Source organism: Stigmatopora nigra, chromosome 17 (assembly GCF_051989575.1).
Source record: "Stigmatopora nigra isolate UIUO_SnigA chromosome 17, RoL_Snig_1.1, whole genome shotgun sequence".
In the NCBI taxonomy this organism is placed as follows: Eukaryota; Metazoa; Chordata; class Actinopteri; order Syngnathiformes; family Syngnathidae; genus Stigmatopora; species Stigmatopora nigra.
Window position 1 is genome coordinate 7,542,225 of NC_135524.1, and position 20,878 is coordinate 7,563,102.

General features: G+C 38.9%; 1 protein-coding gene across 5 annotated transcripts in view; it reads right to left on the reverse strand.

Moving 5' to 3' along the window:
- LOC144210812 (mediator of RNA polymerase II transcription subunit 13-like) overlaps positions 1-20,878 on the reverse strand; it is a 77,182-nt gene that overhangs the window by 55,964 nt on the left and 340 nt on the right. For 4 of the 5 annotated variants that reach the window (XM_077737721.1, XM_077737720.1, XM_077737719.1 and 1 more), the window contains exon 1: positions 19,053-20,152. In XM_077737721.1, the coding sequence (XP_077593847.1) occupies positions 19,053-19,124 (72 nt within the window). In that variant the 5' untranslated portion in view covers positions 19,125-20,152. Of the gene's footprint in view, positions 1-19,052; positions 20,153-20,878 lie in introns of those variants that run through there. The other variant, XM_077737718.1, reaches the window with a different exon arrangement.

Below are 20,878 nucleotides of genomic sequence, written 5' to 3' on the forward strand. Positions count from 1 at the left end.
CCTATTCAGTGTCAAAAGTCCTTCCAGTCTTTGCCACTGTTGCCTACTGTTACTGAATCATGGTGGGCAGCAGGACTGAGATGGTCATGCCTCCTGTCAGTGTCGTGTGCCGGCACAAGCAGGGATGGGAAAAATGTGCAAACTTCCTTCGCTGAATTCCGCCAAGCGCTCACGGTGGATTACTCGTAAGAATAGGGTGAGATTTTTGCAGTCAGACACACAAGAGAAGCGATGGTGATGAGGATGAGGATGAAGATGACGTGCACGCCATGCTGGATTCGCTCTTGTAAACAGACACGTGTCAGGAGACAGATGTGCACTCTATTGTTGAGTTATCTGCCAAAACACTATAAGATTTTTTCAAGGCTTTTTATGGATGTGGTGACATTTTGAGGTATTGCTCCGTGATTTAAGGACTGATCAAAATAGAATTGGTAGAGATTTTCTAAGGCGCTTTGATCCTTATTGTTTTAATTTGAAACTAGGGGAAATGCTTCAGCCTGTAGTAGCACATAAATGCTTGTTATTATGAGATATGTTCAATCCCAGACAGTAATTTGTCAGGCACACGCTTAAAAAACAGCAACCAATATTATGTGAGTGTTTAAATTTGTTTAAAACATTGACAATATTCAAGACATTTAAAAATAAAAGACTGGCAGTCCTGGGATCAAATCTAGGTCAGGTCCACCTGTGTTGAGTTTGCATGTACTCCCAGGGCCTACATGGGTTTTCTCCGGGTACTCCGGTTTTCTCCCACATTCCAAAACAAGCATGGTAGGCTGCTTTGACACTCTAAATAAATTGCCCCTAGGTATGGTTGTCCGTCTCCTTGTGCCCTGCGATCGGCTGGGTATTGATTCAGGTTGTCCCCCTCCTCTGGCCCAGATTCAGCTGAGATTGGCTCCAGCACCCCCCCCCCCACAACTCTATTGAGAAAATGAGATGAGAGGCTTTACAACTACTATGGGAAGCCTGAGGTCTACAGAAAAAAAGTCCAATTTTATTACTGTTGCATTAAGAGTCTTAATTACTGCATGAAATATAAGTATTCTTATCCACTTGAAAATGTGTGTGTCGAAAAGAGGCAGAGAAAAAGAAAATTACTCTTAAGAGGCACGCTTGTAGCTTTTAGCTCTTTTATAATTGCGGCTAACGTGCACAGTGGGCAGCTCCATCAAAGCCGACACACACTCTGCAAGCATACCGTTAGAGAGCAATGACACTTTTTTTTCCCCTAGCCTCTCTCTCTCTTCTCACACAACGCTTTGTAGAGCCTCGCGAGCCGATGGGCTGACAAAGGAGGCCCTTTAGGCAATTGAGAGACGGCTTGTATCAGCAGTTTTACCTCGTCGGGCACAAGTGAGACACTTGTTCTGGCCGAGTGGCATCGCTTTCTCATCAACTTCCAGTCTGCTTAGACGCTTGACGGGCCGCCAATATCAGGGTTTCGCTCACGTGGCCCGTGCTACAAGCCACTTTTGTCATAAGTCATCTTCATCAAACCATCACGGAACATGCTCACTTTTGCTTCATGTGAAAGAGCCAAAAGTAGAGGTTGAAGAGAAGATGAAGAAGTGAGTGAGTGAATTTAAGTACAAAAGCGCCTTGAGATAAGTGACCGGATTGGGAATAAGATGAGCTGAACTGAAAACATGTCTTAACCGTTTTCAAGCCACTTTGTTAAAAGTGGTTTGTCTGAAATATTTCAAATTGTCATAAATGTCATTTCTTTAGGTCACAGATGTCCAAACTATGGCCTGTGGGCTTTTTCCAGCTCGCCGTCCTGTTTTATTATTAAAATGATTCAATATAATTGAATATGGGCCACAAATTAACCTTAAATTCTGTCAAAAGCTGCATCTCTCATCCTAAACTGTAGATAATGGTAAACGCCTAAATTAGCTGAAGTTTCAATGTGACAATTGTAAATTGATCCAAATCTAACATTTTCAGTACTGTAAATATAAGTATATACATTTGAATACCATATAATTCCCTTAACAGTTACTATAGGAATGAGATCCATTTTAACCTGGAAATCTGGTAGTACATCATCATGCCTAAAGGATCATTCAATCGCTGCCAACCCCCCACTCGAATTGGATTGGCCTTTTATCCCTGTCAATTGCAGACAATGAGTTAATTGTTAAAATTAATGCTTACATTTTATTTGATTCTGATCTTCTATTGAACAAATAATAGTGGCGGATTTCATGTTGACCCTTGTATCCTTTATTTTTCAGAAAACTATCCCTTTGAGAAAAGAAAACGTTTGGTGTTAAATGTGTACATGATGAATCGATTGAAGGCTCTTGAATCATTTCAAACAGTAATAAACATATATGGTATTGTAATGAAATAGGTGCGTTTATATAGCTTGAATTATCTGTATTACAAATCATATGCTTTACTTGACACCTGTTTTGTCCAGTATCCCCATCACGACCAACATTAGACCAAAGGACCAACTGCTACACCCCTCAGTGTCTTTATTATTCCATAACTGTCCATTTTAAAAAAAAAAATCCTTGAGAACCACTACTTTGGCTAATTTAAATAGAAAAAAAACGACTGTATACGCAGTAGGGGAAAAGAGCAGGCAAGGATTCTCCCGTTCATCAATTAGCCTAGAACAATCAAATTAACCTATGAGGAGTCGTGCTCCACCCCCAAGGCATCTCACAACCCAAATGAAGAGCAATGTGCATGGCTACAAAAGCAAAGGAGCGCAAGTGCCAACCCAAAAGCGGCAAACAGGTGCAGAGGGAGCGGGGGATTGGAAGCAAAACGGCCCGTGGGGCCACAGGCGCTAAACAGATGCTTTTCCCCCGCTTTGTGCCGTCACCTCCGCCCAAGCCCGCAAAACAAGTCAGCGTCATTTGATCTGCGCGCTGCTATAGCATGCAGCCCAGGGAGGTGAGCAAGTAAAGTGACCTAATTAGAGTAGTGAGAGTCCCAAGGGCTGAGTGACAGATAGAGCTGCCAATCACGGCAGAGGCGAACCTCCGCCGCGCCTCACCTGACACAAAGAGGCGGGCGGGCGGCGGCAGCCCGCAGTACGTCAACGAAGCTGCGAGGAAAGGCAACTGCCGTGAAAGCGTGGCAGGACGCTCTAAAAAAAAGGGCATCTCTAGCTTCGCCTAAATAATTAAAACGCAAATAAATAAACCAGTCGGCCTCACTAGTGTCCGTGACTTAATTAAGTGTGACGAGCCGTGCAAAAAAATGAAGTCAAGACAAAGACTTGCAGAAAAGCAACGGAAGACACAGAAGCACAAAAACAGTTGCTAAGCAACATACAACAGCTGCAGGATTTTTCACTCTTGCAAACAAAGGAAAAGATGAAAAACAAAAAAAAATGCCATCTATTTTTGTATTGCTTTTTTTTTGCTTCTAAAACTAGCAGCTCTGTTCTTTTGTTTGATATTTTTGTACGTAGAAGATTTGGATCGTGGAATATTAGTTAGCTTGGACAACTTTTAATTATTTTTTTTTTTTAAGAGACTGCTTTGGGGAGCATATTAATTAGCAACTGGGTGATATTCATAATACTCTTGTGCTTTAGCGTTTCATCTTTTTTGGCCGTTTGACAAAGGCTGAGAGCGCGTTCAACCGGTCCAGGCAACCAATTAACAGCTACATGGCACACAACAATACTGTTACATATTCAAAACACTAATTGCAATATGAAACTTCTTACAAACATGATTAGCGTGACAAACTTACTTTGCTTGCTCATAAAAATGTGTAAATAAAATCATATTAGATCATTTGGGACTTTGCTGAGTTGTTTTTTATCAGATGTCGTCGAAATCAGACTCAATATCTAATATTTAGTTTTTTTTAATAAATGGATTAAAACAACTGGATTAAAAGCCCTGAATATTCATTTTTATAGATCTAAATCAACATTTATTTTAGATTTTTTATAAATATATTTTTAGATTTTACAAAATGATTTTTGAACTAAAAACACTGAAAAATTGGATTAAAAATGACAATTATTGAGGTAAAAGGGTGAAATCAATAAATTTAATATACACAACTATACTTTTCATTTTAATTTGATCTTAAAAAAGAAAGTTGGCACTCATCATTTGCTTTTCCGGGCCACACAAAATGATGCCGCGGGCCATATTTGGCCCCAGGGCCGCCACTTTGACAAATGTGTTTGTGAAAAATCAGGTTGTAATAATATTTATATTTATTTGTTTTTATAAATGTAAAAGCAACAAAACAACAAACTTATCCAGAGGTACACGAATATTGCTACAAGAAAAATATATTCATATGGGTTCAATCCCAGATCGTTCCGACCTTCCTATTCGGAATTCCGGGCACGTGTGGGGTTTTTCCGGGTAATACGGTTTGCTCCCACATCCCAAAGACATGCACGGTAGGCTGGTTGAGAAAGAAATGATTCCCTGCGGTGGTTCACTCATCAGCCCTGTGTGGGGGCATCAGTGTCTACGAGTCACAAATACTGTTATTGCTCCCAAAATTGGCTAAATGGAGCATGAATGGTATAAAATATATCTCATTTTACTCACAATCTGGTGGATTGATTTTCTTTTTTTCCTCCAACAGAGAAAGCGTGAAAAGTAGTCCTGTGTCAGGAAGTAGACTTGGCTAAACTAAGCTGGATCTCAACCTCAGCAGGTTTGGACTCACAACACATGGTGGGCAGCCTCTTTAATCTGCCATTTACTACAAGAAGCAAGCACTACAAGTCCTCTACCCCAAAGCAATATTGCTCACACATTCATCTTGGTCTTATGTAATGTGGATTGTTTATATCAGGGGTGTCCAATCTATGGCCCATTGCCCAGTTTTTGTTGACAATTCGGAAAATAGCATTTGTGTACTACGTTCTGTTGCCTTATTTTAGCTTTAAAATTAGATGGCCCTAATCACTTCAACAGTGCATCTCTTTTAACTGATCAAAATCTGACAAAATGTTGAAATGTGTAGAATTTTAGTATTTAGATAATGAATGAATGAAGAATGAGCTATCTTGGTTGTGATTTTCTGTTTTTGCTGTCACTGAAGATTTTCTCTTTGTTCTGCAGATCTTTTAAGCAGTCATCCATTTTCCGTATCATTATCCTCAAGGTCTCGTGAGGGTGCTATAGTACATCCCAGCCAACTTTGGGCAGTAAGCGGGGGACACCCTAAATTTGTTTCCAGGCAATCACAGGGCATTTTTCAGGGTAAATGTTGCCATAAGGCTACAGAGGTGCAATCTAATTTGACTAGGGTCTGACTGTTGTTGCCAATCCTTCTTCAAAATGGATTGGAATTCTATTGCCGCCAGCCACTGAGTTAACGCATATAATCAATTCATGTTAAAAAACAATCTTTCTACCCAATTTCAAGCCCCTGTTTAATGAAAATAGGAGGATTTCAAGTTAGCCATTGCAGTCTTTGGTATTTCTGCGAACGGCCCTCAGAGAAAAAAAGTTTGGACATCCCTGGTTTCCACACAAGAATCTTGTTTTCTCATCTCAGTTAATACTTCAAGAGGCATGCCAGGGCTGAAATTGAGCTGTACACAGATCCATTAAAAAAGGGAGAATCATGAGTCTAATTTGAGATGGGTGCAAGGAAGAATCAATGCAACACAAACATTGGGAATCAACAGTCTAAACACGTGTTTGTTCTCCTCAAGTAGCCTTCTGATTGGTCACAGATAATCTCTTGGTGGAACATGAGCACATGATGATCATTTAGAATTTGCAGCGATGAACAGACAACACTGCGTTGTCTCTCTCTCGCTTTCTCTCTTGTTCATTGGATCTAAAATGAGCCCTTTTAACCTAAGTGGGTTCTGGATGACGGCCAAGTGGGATACCGGCAGAGCTGTTTGCGTTATAGGAAATATGTGGCCACTTATGAGCTTGTGAATGTATCCTTTAAATAAAGTTCATTTTCTTTGGCTTGCGTCATTAAAGCAACGGCCCTGAGATAAAGATGTCTCGACCGAGGCGTGAATATTTGTCGCCAGCGAAATCAATGCTGCATAAAAGAGAAACCCATTTTTTTTTCTGTTTTGGGCTTAAAACGAACGCAAGTAGTAGAATTTTGGATTATTTAGACATTATGGAGCCTGAAGTTACAGAACTTTTTCACAAATTGCATTTCATTTTGATCACTGTAAGGTAACCGATGGCAATTGAGAAAATTGAAACTGAAGTCCACTGACTTTTACAAAGTTGATTTTTCAATGGCTTAATGCAACACAGTCCTTAATGGTATGAATAGACATTAAAAAGAAACAACATTTACATAACAATACAGTAACGTGTATTATGCTAATTCATTAATGATTTTTCAGAGCCACTAATCCACACAAGGGTCACAGGGGGTTCTAGAGGCTATACCTGCCAATTGCAGGGCACAAGAAGATGAAAAAAACTTTGCATTATGTGTTTTATAATATAAAAAGAACATTGCAAGAAAATACCACATGTAAAAAAAGTAGTATAAGGGCATATGCGACTTTTGACTTTTCCCAAAGGTAATGCAATAAGTTATTTAACACCAACAAATTCAAATAAATCCCATCTTTTCAAAATGGCTGTATAATGTCAAGGCTTGAAAGATTGAATGTGATGTAGGAATATGTCCTAATTTACATGATTTGACACAACATACATACTCTATGCAATAATTAGGAATATTTTCAAAACTGAATATGAAAATGAAGGACACGCATGTAAAGCAAGGCACAAACATAAAAATGTGATGTGTTGATCTTTCTCAGTTCAAATAAAATCCTGATACGGCAAGGGAATGTGTCAAGGGACATTTTTGCTCATCTCTTTGCTTGTTTAGTACTTCCGCTATGGTAAACACTAAATTTCTATTACATGGTCCACTTCAATTATTTCTGTTTTATATTTTACGGCAGCTGTTTAACACAGTGCTGGTATGTGTGTGTGTTTATGTGTATAGTATATGTTTTAGTGTATATTTATAAAAAAAAAAAACTAAAACAGTGGCAGAATACAATGCTGTTGTTGCATTTTTGAAATCAATTTAGTCATTTTCTACACCACAGAAAATCTACGCGTCCGTCTTCTAGACTTTAAACTGCTTAAAATTAGTTTCAAGAGTACAGTTTCGGATAAAATCATATGAATAACTCCAGCGCATGGTCGTCCAATTGCATTGCCATGTTTTCGGGGAAATACAGGGCGTCCTCGGTTTACAATGTCTTTAACCTACTATGTTTGGACGCCGCAACGCATGTTCTTTGTCTACCATTACGTCCCCTGCACAATAGATTCTGCTTAGCTAGGTCGTAGGGCTTGTCTGTGATTGTGCACCAGCTGAGAGGCTCTTTGCCTTTTACGGCCTGTTTTTTTTTTTTTTACAAGATGGCCCAAAGAAGATCTCTGGGTCTTCTATGTTCAGCTGAAAGAATAGCAATCTCCATGGAAACCAAGCTTAACATCGTAAAATGAACAGAGAAAGGGGTGAGATACGTACCTATCAGTAAAGTTAAACCATCACATGGAAATGCCTTGCTCGTTGCCAAATACAGTTTTGTGGTTACGCAAACCGTGCTTTGCCGACGGCCAAAGTAAAAAAAAAAAAAAAACTTTAATATGGGTTGCATATATGCTTTATGCTGATGTGTTGATTTTTTTTCTCCAAGGAGTTTGACATAAATTTCAACTTCAGTGTGAAATCCAATTTACGCAAAAATGTGGATTACGTAGCCAGCATAGGAACGAAACTCGGTTGTAACTGTCCCTGTAAACAAAACAAATCACATCCAAATCTCGGATTGAGATTAAAAATGTGTTGAATAGGATTTTCGATATATAGTTTCAGATTTGTACTGATTCCGATTGGACACTACAGCTCCTGATATGATTAAAGGTTTGGCTATAGATTTACTTGAAATTGTGACGTCTTACCAAAATGTAAGAGGAAAGATTATTATAAAAAGTGCAGACATAAAAAAAAATTCATAGGAATAACCCCACGCAGACGAAAGTATAACACTTGGCAGAGGTAAAGCATAAAATTCTTTCGGAGGCAAAATAATGCGTGAAGATGTGTTTGGGCCAGATGGAGCGTCTCTGCCCGAGATAACAAGAACATCCCCCTGATGCAACATAACCGCTAAATTCATCATAAATAAGAGCGGCAGTAGAAGCTGCGGCGGCAGTGTGACAATGATGTGTTTAATCTATCCATCCAGGACTCTGTTTGCCAGTCTTTTGCTTGTCTGCCAAACTAACTTTCCAGGAGCCAGGCAGCGTCGCTTCATGCCAATACCCTCGTTCCCAATCAGCATCCTCTCGCCCAACACACACGCTCCAACACCAGCGGGCGCTAAGAATAGACCACAGCTGGCACGGCGGGCCTTACATATTTCACACTCGGGCCCTAAAGCTCCAAAATACTCATGCATTGGTCCAGTCCCATTGCCCGACTTGGGAAGCCAGAGGTGGTTTCCTTCCTATCAGCCTCATTCCACCACTTCTTTGAGTGTCTTTGAGCTGATCTTCACCTCGGTGGCTCTTTGCTTAGATCAGGGGTCTCTAATTCAGTTTGTTTCGTGGGTAACATTCATGGTAATTAGATCTCATGTGAACTAGTTTATTTTAGGCCATCGACGCCGCTAAACGTCCAATCTTATTTGACTTGGAGGGATGGAATAAACAATCATCTACCGTATTTTCACGACTATAAGGCGCACTTAAAAGTCTTACATTTTCTCCAAAATAGATAGGGCGCCTTATAATCCAGTGTGCTTTATATTTGGGAAAAAATAAAATGTGTCATTCATTTAGGGTGCGCCTTATAGTCGTGAAAATTTGGTATTTGTATGGGTTATAATGATAATAAGTGATATTTTTTAGGATCTACAACTCTATTTTAATCATTTTCTCAGCCACATATCATCACAAGACTTATAGGGGTGCTGGAACCTATCCCAGCCAACAACATGCAGTGGCCAGGGGACACCCTGAATTGGTCGCCAGCCAATCACAGGCCAAAAGGAGACAAACAACCTTGTAGGCAAACACCCATATCAAGGTATGCAGTTTTTTTTTTGTATTATTTTGTTATTTATAGTTTGGAATTATCAATCACCCTGCATACATGTATTTCTTTGGGGGTGTGGGTGGGAAACCGAAGGACCCAAAGTCAGCATGCAAACTCTAAACCTGAAGGCCAGCACATACCAGGGATTGAACCTCCGATCTCAGAACTGTGAGACGGACATACTGTAAATGAACATTTATATTCCATGGCAAAAAGTAATGAGCCACACCCAATGACAGCCAGGAAATCAGTTAAGAAATCATGATGTAATCCTGCCCACGTATATAAAGAAACAAACGTCAACGAAAGCATGACCTCCTTGGGAGATGTAACGTGAGATGTAAAAACAAGGAGCAAGCAAGTGAGAACAGCCTTTTTTTTTGTTTTTAGTGTGTGTGGGTGTCGGGGGCTGGGGTGCAAGTGTGTGAACGTGCTACTCCCAACAACCGCCTCACCCACATTACACACTCACAACATGCTACAGCAGCTCAGACACGCTGTAGTGTAAAAACATAAAATCACGGAGATGCAGGTGAGCCAAAAATAATAACAATAAAACTATTAACTCAAAGTTACAATACAAGTGCAGTATGCTGGCACTGACGTTTGACAAAGACTGCATTATTCATGAATACTGAACACAAAATAAAGAGAATTTCACTTTGCGTTTTTAAAACTACCCTGGGTTAATAAAACGTTTATACTAATTAGCATTGTGAATGGAAAGTACCACATGAGGCCCTCTGTTAATTGGTGTAAGTCTCATAAAAGTCCCAAATTTTGGGTTGTGTGGAAGTAGCGTTTAGTCGAAAAGTTCTATCGAGTTACAAAGTGATGTCAAGATAAGCAGACATAGAAAAATTACACCGCTTGAGACTGTAATCAATAGCTGTCGGTTCTCATGTTTTCTTCATACTCTCGCAATGCTCATGCTTCCAAGCAGCTGTTGTGGACAACTGTAGTAGTTTAATGTGCTACGACATTTGAAGCCACATTACCGAAGCTGAGAACTTTCCGCCTCACAATCTAAGATTTGACATCTTGGCACATGACCACAAGTATACAAATTTGTGTTTTAGATTGATCCTGTCCATATTCTTGAGTATAATCACATGACATGCGAAATAGGTCAACTTGCTTTAGTTGGAGAAACTAACATTGGCTGAATAAATGTTGAATTTATGGGAAGAAATACTATTTTCTGATCATTTTGTCGAATCTGTCTTTCCTTTGTGTGTGGATTTTGCCGTGAACTGAAGTATGAATGGTTGTTTCTCGAATCCCAGAGGTACATAGTCCACTTTCTTCTTGTATGTTTAAACAACAGTATCTGTATTGTCAGTCTGTTCGACTTTACTATAGTTGTTTTTCCTTTTCAGGTAAAAAAAAACATCTTCAACTTGTTCTCTACTCTCTCTGTCCAGTCCTCACCTGCTTTTGATTGCACCGTCCTCACATGAACATTGCCATCCCAAATGACCTGAAGTATTTAACCTCTTATCTGAAGTTCTCTCGTAATCGGATCATTGTACATTGTCGTTAACGTTCAAGCATCCATCATTGCCGCTAGTGATAATTGACGTTGTCTGTCTTACATTTTGAAATACTGAGTCAATCTGATACTAGGAATCTGTTGCATGGTAGTCATTAATGCTACATTCATCTAGATAATCTAAACCCATTTTGATGAATTAGCAATAACTAACTATGGAGCAGCAGCACCTTAAATACAAGAATACATTTGTTCTGGTCCTAGCCTCCTCACTCAAAAAAACATCACAATCCATCTTTCTACATTTCAATGAATGAAAATTCTACTCATGCTATCCTCTACTTCAATAAAATTATAATAAAACAATTGATTATTACTTGGAGTTGTAAAATATTACATCAAAATGATGTAATATTATACAACATATTCAAATAATCAGATAGAATGCAGTAAATGTAGTAGATAGAATGCGGCAAATGTAAAAAGAAATATTATGGCCTGCACAAGAAGCTTAAATTGAGCCAAAATTGCTCTTCTCATCTTAAACACAAAATGGAGATAGCTGCTATTATTATTATTTATTTATGTTGGGCATGAATTTCAAACCTGATTTCCATACAAATCTGATTTTTATTTATATTATCATTAAGTTGCTCATAAGGTAGAACTGTGTAGAGTATTATAATTGATTAAAATAAACATGAAATTCTCATGGTTTTATGTTTGATTTGACCGTAAACCTTCACTTCCCTCCTTTTTTTTCATTTACTATTTTCCCAACTGTTCCTTATTGTAGAATATGATGAATTCAATCCACTGTCAGTTTGTGCCACGAAAAACTTGGAAATTCGGTCGCAAGGGATCTCTGAGATTCTTCGAATATCATTGGATAAATAAAGGGCTTTCGAATGATCATATGCAATAAACCCTTCATATGTGCAGCCTGGCCGACCAGAAATTTCACCGCTCAAGCTTAGTCGTGAAATTCCTATTGATGAAGTGGCGACTGCAAACAGCCCAAATGCTAAAAAAAAAAAGGCACTGCTCCCAATCACCTGCATCTCCTTACAAGCCGTTGCGCCACCTCCACCATAAATCAAGACACCCCTCTTAATGGCGTTCCCACAGCTGCATAGCTTAGCACTTTATTTCCTAGGCCGGACCGCCACATCATTATTATGAAGGCGAGATCTCTATTGGAATACAGTTTGTGCTAATGAGCGCTTCCTAGTTGATCACATTAGACCTCCACTTGAGGACACTTTAATTACCAGTGGTGCACTCCTTGCCCGTTGAGGGGGGACACGAGACATCCTCTAATTAAAGAGTCTGCATTCTACCTGTGTTTGCACAAGCCGGCGTCCTTGGCGGGGTTGTTTTCACAACCCACCCCCTCAATCCCCGCTTCCATTGCTTCCATAAAACATATATACTATGTGCATGTGCAAGTGTGGCTGGCAGATTTAGTGTGTTTCCAATATGAGATACATACTGCATGTTTGCGAGGCCACACGGGTGCTTTCAATCCTCGTCGTTTTTGCGTGAGTATTACAAGATGACTGTTTCAAGAATGTTTCCTAGGTGTGAGTGACACCAGTCACAACAGTTTCACCACTTGCACGTGAAGTGTATATAATATAGATAATACCATATAACTTCTGACTCTCGTTTCAGAAATGGACACTGTGACAGCTGCTATTCACAGGGTGAAAATTGTCATGCAAAAAAACTAAATATACCCAAAATGGTTTGAAATTGAATACAGATCCCACAAAATGTCAATAAGGTATTTTTTCTTTTATACAAAACTTGAAATTCTGCCAAATGCCACTAAATTAGTACAGTGAATTTTGAATTTCTGAATTTTACACACCAATTAAATGATAGAATCGTGTCAAAGACTTAAAAAACTAAAAATCAAGACTCACAAATATCCATAACTATTGAAACTGTATAAAATAAATCCTTTATGTGATGTTAACATCAGCTTTCTTGAAAAACTATGACGTTACAAGCGTACAGGAGCCAGCAGAGGGTGTATGCCTCAATCAAAACAAGATAGATAGAACAGTTCTTATTGGTTTTATCAGGGAATACAAAATTAAAAAAATTGTATAAGTCCCAAAAACATGAGATTGCACCATAAAAATGGATTGGAATACGAAGTTGAAAATGGGTCGAAGAAGGAAGTAACCAAGTTAACATGGCGTAAAATCATTATCGTCTGAAAATATTCAAACCAGGAAACACAACCACACAACAGTAAAATATTCTGTGGTAATTGCATTCACTTCATAAATGAAAAATCCCTTTCTTAATTTTTCCAATTAGAATTTTTTTGTATACATTGATATTTTTTCTAAGACTAAATACTAAATAAAAAGTGTCTTGACAAAATAATAGTAGAAGCATTGTTATTCTCTACATTATTTAAAGCTTCAACTTGGAAGTTGACAGGATGGAGGCACTATTTTGTCAATATTATTTTAATATTATTCATATTACTACGCGTTGTACTTTATTCCTAAAAACTGACCAGAACAATTTAAGTCTTTTGCTTACACTTCTATGAGCAAAATTGATTCAATATATGAGTAAGTACAATTAAGAGCTTTAGAATTGATTCACTTTGTAACTCACTCACTTGACTCACTTTCTCAAAACAATTTCCTTTTGTGTTCTGTAAGATTATTCTCATGCAAAATATATTCATTTTCTCTCCCACTTATTCTCACCAGGGTCGCGGGGTGCAAAATACATGTTATCTTAAAAGATGTGTCCCTAGTTTAGAGTCCAATGAGACTGTACAGAGAGGCTTCCTGTGTGTTACTCTTCTTTTCTAGTCTCCGCCTTTTCTTAGCTTGAGTCACTGTTACAATAAGCTACACATGTCGACAGCCAGATGACTGTTCTCTCTCCCTTTCCGTCCCTCTCTCATTATGCTCCCTCACTCTTTAATTTGCTCTCCCTCCGTCTGACTCTCCCGCTCAAACAGGGGCCGAGGCCAGCAGTCAGGAAATGCACATCAGTCATAATACTTTCCTAAAATGAAAACAGATTCCACTGCAGTCCCTCAGCCTCTGTGTCAGAGCTAAAAAAAAAAAAAAACATTCCCCCGCCCCTCACCCGGTCCTCCCCTAACTCAGGTCCTGCATATGACTCATTTGTGACCAATTAATGCCTTGCTCAACAATGGTTTGGTGATATGTACGTTTATTCTGTTGATGGGCAGCTCGCCACAGTTGTCAAATCTAATCCTACGTTGCACTTTTGTTACCCCTACTTACATCTTTTTTATGATAATAACGCAAGATGCAGTTACAAGCAGTAAATCGGTATGAGCGACAAGGTTAGGGCATGGAGGAATGCAGTAAAACAGGTTGTCAGAATGCTTAGCCAAGACTTTTCTGTTCCAACTTAGGTCAAAAATGCATTGGTTTACTTTGAAGAAGTGGCCTCTTTAAAATATTTGGTGGAAACAGTACTTATATGATATATTGAGAGTGCAACTAAAGATAAGAGCTGTGGTAAAAGTACATATTTTGGTTCAATTACTGTACTTATTCTAGAGGCTTGTTTAGATAACATGTAAAATGAGAAACTTTTACCCTAAGCAGGTATGTTTATATCTTTTTAATATGTCAAACAGTATTTTAAATATGGACAGATAGGGATTTTTTTTATAATGATTAATGCTCCCTGGTTGAGGTTCATCGATGGCAAATAAAAATGGCACTGTGTAGAATATTAATGTCTTTTTACTATCCACAAATTTAGAAAAATGTAACCACTATCTATTTTGACAAAATAAGTACTAAAACAGTGATATGACGTACTAAAAATCAGAACTTATCAAAACCAGAAGAACACTCAAAGAAGACTTATGTTCACCTAAGCGATCTTGCTCAAATTACGAGGTAAAAATTGATACACAGTTCAGGTAATAAATACTTGGATAATCTATTGTTCAGTAGCTGTTGGTTGACAAATAATCTTGCCTTGTTTTCAAGATAAACAAAGAGCAGTACAACTTTAAAGGGGAAGAAATGATCACAGATCAAACACATGTGAGACAGCATAAGGTTGAACGTCTCGTAAATGGCTTCATAACACGGTCGTCATGGTAACCTTTGTCTGTAAACACCACATCACTCATCTAGATTACACTGGAATTTTGCAACCTAATCTTCAATGAAAAGTTATGATAGACACTGTATTAAGCGTTACTATTATGATGAGAGTTTGTGCTCGATGCATGGTTACTCAAGGTGGTGAAGCATAATTAATGTTCTGTATTTTATTTGAGAACAGGTTTTACACTTTTAAAATTGTAAGTCGTACTGTTATGGAAAATAATTGTATATAAATATATATTTTTGGAATAAACGTTTTACATTATCAGATAAAAGTTACAACATTGCAAAGTATAAGGGTGTACTTTATTTTGACACAAAATGTTGACGATTTTACTCTTATATTCTATAATATTACCCAAAGAAACGTTTAATATTTGCACAAAAATTTAAAAGTTATTATTAAAATAATAAAAAGCTAATGTTCCTATAAATAAACTAATTTACAAAGAGAGAATAGTGCATTTTCAAGTTGTAAAGTTACACTGATAAGGAATAACAAGCTCAGATAAAAAATTATTGTAGTAATTTTGATACTGAGACCACAATTTTAAAACTCAACTCATGATTCAACAAACAAAAGAAATCACCCCAGGGAACAAAAAACTGTCCTCAGAGCGGATAACAACCCACAATACTTACATACTTACAATACATTTATTAATTTCTGAACCGCTTATCCTCACAAGGGTTACAGGGGGTGCCAGAGCCTAACCCTCGCCAACTAGGGGCCTCAGGTAGGGTGAATTGGTGGCTTGCCAATCACAGTACTTCACATTGATGTATTATATGCATCTATGTATATATATTTTTATATTATCACACCATTTCAAGCAGGTTGTTCCCACATTTTGTAATGATTGGACAGTAGGCCGCCAATCAAAATTTGATTTACATCCTGATTGTTTAACAATAGTGTGTTAGAGAGGCAAAGCAATCCCGAGGAAATTGTGAATTTATACCAAACAAGTGTGCATAAAAAACATTTTTGTATGCTTCAAACACGGTTTATATAGAGGTATGTTTTGCCTCATATCTGGCAAAACGAGTCGTATTTACAGGTCAGGACATGATTCAATCTTAATCCCGATACTACACTTTAAGACAATATTGCAATTGTCACTTTGGGGGAAAAAAGGTATCAAAATAGACATACAAGTACATTTAATTATTTCTGAAAATTCATGTGGCACTAAAGTTAACGTGTATGTTTTATGTTTGAACAACATATGACCTTTTTTATGATTTTCTTAGTTTTTAGAGCAAAAATGCATTGGTGCAAAAACAGCTTTAGTGCAAACTTGCTTAAATTCAGGATTCTAAATATGAAAAAGAAAGGATGTATCGCACTTATGATACAGTTATGGAACGAGTGGTTAGCCCATCTGTCTGGGGTTCTGGGTTCAAATCCAGGCTACATCCCCCTGTGTGGAGTTTTCATGTTCTCCCTGGGCCTGCGTGGGTTTCCTCCGGGTACTCCGTTTTCTTCCCACATTCCAAAAACATGCATGGTAGGCTGAATGGACACTAAAATTGCCCCTAGGTATGAGTGTGACTGTGCCTGCATCTGGCCAGGAATCAGCTGGGATAGGCTCCAGCACCTCCCGTGACCCTAATGAGGATAAAGTGGTTTGTAAAATGAGGGAGATGAGGGAGATATAATACAGAGCATGGCGGCTGACTGCTGCAAACTAGTGGACGCGAGTGGAAGTTAATCCACCTATTGTTTAAAGGAGGGGGACCTATGGCTCGGGAGCCACATGTGGCTCTTATGATGAGTGCATATGGCTCTGAGCTAAAATATGGTGAAGGAGCCAGTCCTGAACATTAATGTTTTTTTATTAGAATCTTCTGCATCCATTCTCTCTCTCATTGATACTCATTGAACTCAGTGATTAGCAACAGTGTAACAATGTTGTCAAAAAAATTCAGAGACTTTTGGTACTTAACAAGTGGAAAAATGCCAAAAATAATGCACATTTTCATTTATTTTGACGTTTAAATTGTGAGTATGGCTCTCAAGGTATAACATTTGAAATTGGGAACAGTTTATAGCTCTCTTTTTCCAAAAGGTTCTCAACCCCTGATCTAAAGCAATATACTTGGACGGCCTGAAATCTAAACGCACAGTGCCAAGTGACCGTCTTGTGGCTTATTTACAAACGATAGAGGAGCACAGTTAGCTTCTTTCCTTCAAAACTGCCATACCTGCCAGGCGTCTCCTGACAAAGTTACCGAATTGAACCTCAAAGCGTGTCACCGCCCGTCAAAAATTCCTATCGGCCGATCTTCGCGAGGGCGGCATTAACATTTTATCAGCTTTTATCTGGGAGGTTGATGGGAGGAGGAGGAGGAGAAGGAGGAGGAGGAGCAAAAAGCTTTCGTCCGCTTTTCAGCTCGCACGATCCTCTGATTTATGAGCTGGTGAGCCGTTTGTGTTGCTTGACACATTACAATATTGAAGATGAGGAAATCATTATGCCCGAGAGAAATATTTGAGATGGTATTGTGGCCTGAAACGATTATTTAAAAGGGGTGGCGAAGCTATGGAGGTGGTGAGGGGGTGATGTTCACCCTCTACAAGATCTTATGTAGTGCTCACCTGTGTAGTGTTTGTCACCAGATGATACAACTACACCTGGATCATTTTAAAGGTGTTTTCTCGCGCCATGAAAATGTTTTTTTCACCTTATGTACTCTTTTTTTAAGTGTAGTATAATTAATCGATGAGCATCTGGCACTATAATGAATATATTTTGCCTTTCCAATGGAGCTAAATGTGCTTCTACATTATTAATTGGACAACATGTTTATTCATGTGTTTTACAGTGGTGTAACGTGGCTGTCTAGCTGGTGTTTTTAAATATTTTGCCATCTTTAGTGGGTGAAATTGGTGGGAGACATTATTAAAAAGTGTCTAGTGCTATTTTTGTCAAGGTGTTTTTTTTTTTAAATGTAGTTCAAGGGTGTTCACACTTTTTTTTTCTCCGAAAGCCGCTTTCAAGAAAATCAAAGAACGCAAGATCTAGTTTAAAGTCCTTCTACTTTGTTTATGAAATAGACGAGCGGAATTAGGTTAAAATTTAGAAATGTGTTTTAAGTACTAACTCATTAAATGTCATTGGCGGCTATAGACTTCCAATCTGAAAGTATATTCCAAAGTATTTATTTATATTCACAGTTTTTTACATTTATTTTGACATGTCAGGTTTTGATTACTCACCTAATTTAGTCATTAAAATACCAAATGCAATGTAGCCTAAATTCAAGCTTCTTGTCCATGCCATATTCAACAATATTTTTATCATTTGATCAAAAACGGGCAGTTAAACAGAGACCTCCATTTCTTTCAACATGCTGTCAGCTAATTTAAGTGACTATCTCTATCTGTTTTAAGAAAATAAATTCAAATTATGCTGAATTTAATTTCTTGTGCATGCCATATTCAATGATATTTTCATCATTTGCTGTGGGTCAATATTGTGTTATGTGGACAACCCTAGTGTAGTTAAACCAGTGAGTAAAATAATGCCATTTATAAATATGTGTAAATAGGTAAATAGTCAAGAATCAATCCAAAATGAAACCATTTGCTTTAAGACCTTGTGAACCGCAAAACTAAGCTTTACTATCTGTTCAAAGTGCATCTGAGATCAGATAGATTTCTGTGAGGAGGGTCATATAAAAGGAAGAGGCACCTCCAGGATGTTTTCTTTCCATCAATGCATGAATCTATTCAGTATGTTACACTATATCGAAAATGAACAAAGCCATTTGCATAAGAAATGTCTAGTTTTGTTCATCGCCCGCCACTGTGTGAGCAAAATATTCATATGAATAAGCGTTAGTGTGATGTAGCGCTGTTCAACAACCAGAACAATGAAAATATTATTAGTAAGAAATACCTCTTCGTATCTTTTTATCTGTATTGTAGTTTTGTGTGATAAAAATAAAATATACAACATAAAATATCTTGTGTTGAATTGTCCTATAATACAAACATTTGTTTTGCCTTTAAGGATAATTTAAATGGGAAAAAAAAGACATGACGTCAGGTGTCAAATTCTTTGCTTCATGTTCAACTAAGCCTTACACGTGCTTTATAAAATCATTTCTTAAATTATAAAGAGGATTTCTCAGGAGGGACAACTTTAAAGAGGGCTTATCAATTATTTATCCATCTGTTTATTTTTGTTTGGAGCATTTCAACTGCTTTGTGTATTATTTAAAAACTTGTGTTTATGCAAGGCACCACTGAAACCATTGTTTACTTATGCCTAAAAGCAAACTCTCTACCCTATGCATGCAATAAACCTTCAACTTTGTTTAAATAAAGAAAAACATAATAGATGTGTTCCTACCAGTGAGAAGATGTTGGAGTGGCAGTCCTCAAGGCTTGCCCCGTTTGCCACCCAGTTCGTCGTTGTCGTCATAATGCTCCCAGTTTAGCCTCATCAGTGTTAGGCATGTCGGAATCCTACATCAACACCCCCAAAGGGTTCCCAATACGGAACGGGGGTCCCGTACCCGTGGGGGTCCACTCTACACACACACACACACAAAAAGCAAGGCGAGGAAACCTCGCAAGCGATGAAGATAATAAGAGGAGCGAATAATGGGGCGGATTCACAGCTAAGAAGAAGTGCGCGATGATCCCATGGTCAAATTAACAAATAATCCACACGGAGGAGGAGGGGGGGATCAAAACACGACTCCAATCCAGGTCAGGCGGACACATCCACGCCATTTGGAAAAAATCAACCTGAGACGAACGTCGTAGTGATAATCGGAAGAATAATCCATGGTGGCAAACGGACCAACGACCGCACGCACACCCCAAAAAAACTTATTGAATCGTAGGGGAAATCTCCCAAAACAAACAGGAGTGTTTTTTTATATATATGCGTCTGATTCTTCACGATCCCATGCACCACTTGTGATAGTTTACGAGAATCGGGCTATTTATAGCCGTCTTTCTTAGCACAGCGCACAATGTAACCCGGCCAGGAATGTTTTAATCCCTCTGTTGCTTCTCTATTCAGGAAACCGATGGAGATTCTCTTCCAGATGAGGAGGAGGAGGTGGAGGAGGAGTAGGAGAAGGAGGAGGAGGTGGGGGGACAAAACAATCCCAAACGGCGCTTCCCTGCGTCCCCACGACCCTTCCTTAGGGGACAAAAGTGGGGCACAATCCACGATCGTCCAAAAAGAGGAGACAAACTATTCTTACTCCAGCGGCAGGAAAGCGAACAAGCAGCTTTGTGTGCGCCTGTGAGCACACACAAAAAAAGAAAAAAAATCCTTCCTTCCTTTCAGTTTTCTATCATTACGACACGTCCTCTCGCAGAAAAAAAGCTGCGATTTCTGGCACGTTTTATTGTGTGCGCGCGCGTGAGTAAAAAAAGGCTCGCGCTCACGCCGATTCGCCGTCCTTACGATGTGCGATCATGTCATTGAGGTTGGTAAATAAGAAGTGGTGGTGTGGAGTGGGCGGGGGCGGAGAAACGAGGGATGTGTGTGTGTGGGGGGGGCGGTCGCGGGTTCTGCGCGCGCACGCTCGCGCAACGTAACATCTAAAAGACAACCCCCTCCCCGTAAATGCACCCCCCCCCCATCCCCACGCGCGGCAATGTAATGGCGGTCGTCGCACAACAAGAGACTCGCCTTTCCCATTTGACCAAATCCCCCCACCTCACTATTTCCACCCCCACTTCGCGATCACCCCCCCTTCGCCCATCCAAACCACGTGATCCGAGTGTGGGATTACATTTTGCACAGCTGCAAAAATCCTGTCTGTGCGTCACCCTCACGATTATTAGTAATAAGAATAATATGATCATATTTGGGGATGGAGGGTGCAGGGTAAAACGCAACTGGATGTAGATTAGCAAACTAACAACGACAATATTAGTATCAATAACAACAACAATAATGATAATGATGATACTAATAGCAATAATAATAATAACAATGATTTCCCTTATGTGTGAGAGTAATTGGTTGTTTGTCTTCTTGTGCCCTGCGTTTGGCTGGCTACCCATGCAGGGTGCCCCCCGCCTCTGGGTCAAAGTCCGCTGGGATAGGCTCCAGCACCCCCCGCGACCGTAGTGCAGATAAAGCGGTTCAGAAAATGAGATGAGGTAATAATGATAACAATGATAATAATAATAATAACAACAACAACAATA